The sequence below is a fragment of the Urtica dioica genome, chromosome 4 (assembly GCF_054948205.1).
Source record: "Urtica dioica subsp. dioica isolate 48M chromosome 4, U.dioica_male_clone48M_v1_H2, whole genome shotgun sequence".
Classification (NCBI taxonomy): Eukaryota; Viridiplantae; Streptophyta; class Magnoliopsida; order Rosales; family Urticaceae; genus Urtica; species Urtica dioica.
Genome location: NC_142759.1, coordinates 46893178 through 46895682, shown reverse-complemented (window position 1 = coordinate 46895682; position 2505 = coordinate 46893178). Strand labels below are relative to the sequence as shown.

General features: G+C 39.7%; 1 protein-coding gene across 1 annotated transcript; it reads left to right on the top strand.

The window, feature by feature from the left end:
* The first annotated feature begins 243 nt into the window (after positions 1–243).
* LOC149401709 (protein MODIFYING WALL LIGNIN-1-like) lies at positions 244–2245 on the top strand. Its single transcript, XM_089613050.1, has 3 exons — positions 244–475; positions 1434–1639; positions 1734–2245. Exons 1-3 carry the CDS (start codon positions 386–388, stop codon positions 1996–1998), a joined length of 561 nt encoding a protein of 186 aa, XP_089469176.1. The 5' UTR covers positions 244–385; the 3' UTR covers positions 1999–2245.
* Positions 2246–2505: the final 260 nt, after the last annotated feature.

The following is a 2505-nucleotide window of genomic DNA, read 5'->3' as shown; positions in this document are numbered from 1 at the left end:
ATACCACGAGATACCACGGTACGAGACGAGATACCCCCAAAAATAAAAGTGCGGTACGACCGCGAGATGCGAGATTTTAATCCTTGCTCCAGAAGTAAATTAGTAATAGACATTTACTTTTGAATTCTAGGGGCGGTTTAGTAAATTTGTACCAAAGATACGCCGTTTCAGTCCACTTTAGGTGCGATGTACTTATCAATTTGGTAAGAATAGGGATATTATTGACATTTTAGTATTCCTCTCCTTCTTCAATCGAATATATATCACAGTTCATCTTTTGTGCATTTAAGAGAGACACGGAGAAACAGAATTGAAGATCAAGTCACCGAAGAGAGAAAGAAAGAGAGAGATTAGATCTGAGAGAAAGCTTTGAAGCTCCGTGGAAATGGCGTCTAAGTTTTTGATGATTACTGTGTTCGTGCTGAACGTCATTGCCTTTGGCCTCGCCGTAGGAGCCGAGCGGAGAAGAACCAAAGTGAGCTACTATATGCTATCTGAATCTTGAGCTTCTTTTTCTTTTCTGTTATGCACGATTTCAAATTTTGGTGCTGTTTGTTTGCCGATAAAATGGAGGGGACAAGTGAACTGTCCATGTCAATTTTTTTATTTATACATATTTCTTATATTTATTTTATATAGGTCGAACTTTAGAATTTCCTTCCAAACATGCTAATCTCTCATTGTTTAGGTCATTTAATTTTGCAATAAACTTGTAATGTGCTATTGTAGGTTTTCGGTATTGTCTTTCCAGGATAGTGTTTAGTCGTCTCTTTGTACTTTTTGTACTTGAGAAATAAAATAGTGTTAGTCGTTCTTTTATTAGTATATCGCTTTCTTCAAATGCGCGGTTATATTTGTCGATTCTGTTTGTTTGTCGACTAGAATGAAAGAATCACCAAGATATTTATACTTGTATGCCGTTTTTGTATAATTTATTGTTATTGTGTTTAGAAACGTGTGTATTGAAGCTGATCTCAATTTAAGCCTTCAAGCAGAACGTTACACTATTTAAGTCTTGTTTTCTTGTAAAGTTCGGAACGCATTTTAGGTTTTTTGATTGTCGGTGAAAGAGAAATATCAGATCTGAATTGATATGTTGTAAAATTCACGATGCATTTAAAATAAATTTGAATGAATGCATTATAATGGAGATTATTGTTCTTTGGTGGCTAAAGAACCACATAACTCATGGCTCTATCAGCAGTAGCACATAGAAAAAATTCGAATAGTAAGATAGCCTGATTGACTTTCTTGAGCTTTCTTGGTGCCTAGTGTGACTCGTCATTGAGAATTTCTTTAACGAATTACGTCGCTGGCGGCTGATACTGTAACTTACGATCGATATCCAATCTTAGGAAGGGACTAGAGAAGATATATTGTTGCATTCAGATTTTTGTTTCAGTGGTTAACGAAAGTCGGCGTTTGTGTGGCAGGGTGTGGTTACACCAGACAAGGAGTTGAGTTATACGTACTGTAAATACAGTTCAGACATTGCGTCGGGGTTTGGGGTTGGTGCGTTCTTGTTCCTTTTGGTTAGTCAGCTAATCATAATGGTGGCAAGCCGGTGCTTCTGCTGCGGGAAGCCATTGAGCCCCGGGGGGTCCAGAGCTTGGGCGGTCATCCTTTTCATCTTCTGCTGGTATCTCTAACTCTACTCCGCTTGATCTGAATCTACTGAATGCTTTGTTGGATAGTGTGTTTCTTTGGATGCTTAGTTGGGATTGTACGTGCAGGGTGTTTTTCTTCATTGCTGAAGTGTGCTTGTTGGCGGGGTCAGTGAGGAATGCCTATCACACCAAGTACAGAGGCTTTTTCAACGGTGACAACCCTCCGTCTTGTGAGACGGTGAGAAGAGGGGTTTTCGCGGCCGGGGCGGCTTTCATTCTCCTCACCACCATAGTCTCCGAGGTGTACTACATCTGCTATTCCAGTGCCAGAGACAGATTCCAGGCCTACGGCGGTGGCGAAACTGGCGTGGGTATGGGAACCTACAAATGAGGTTTGTTAATACCATCGTATGATCAACATTCATTTACTACGTTCTTGCTATAGATATGAGCTACATGCGTCTTCGATGAAAGGGGTTTTACTTGTTTGGGACATTTTGCCTGTATCATAAATTTGTGTCCGTTTCTTTCGCATCTGAAACCACCACTACAGCTTTACTTCGCTTTTTGTAATAATAGAACCTTGTAGAAAATATATCACTCGTTTCCATCTGAAGCCCATCACTCGTCTCTTTTTCCGTTTCTTTCTGCTAATGTCGAACAATAGAGGGAGAGAAGCAAAATAGGGGGATTTTCCTTTATCAACTGCTCTAAAGCTCGTAACTCGTAACTGATGGACATTTCTGTTTCAATTTTTGTGCAAGTGGACTAATTTGCACAAATCATTACCGGCATAGTAATATAATAACATTGACCGGTTACAGAAAAGTCGCACGGAGATCGTATGATCATTGCCACGTCTGACCATAAATATCTATATGAGCATGCTTAAATGTCC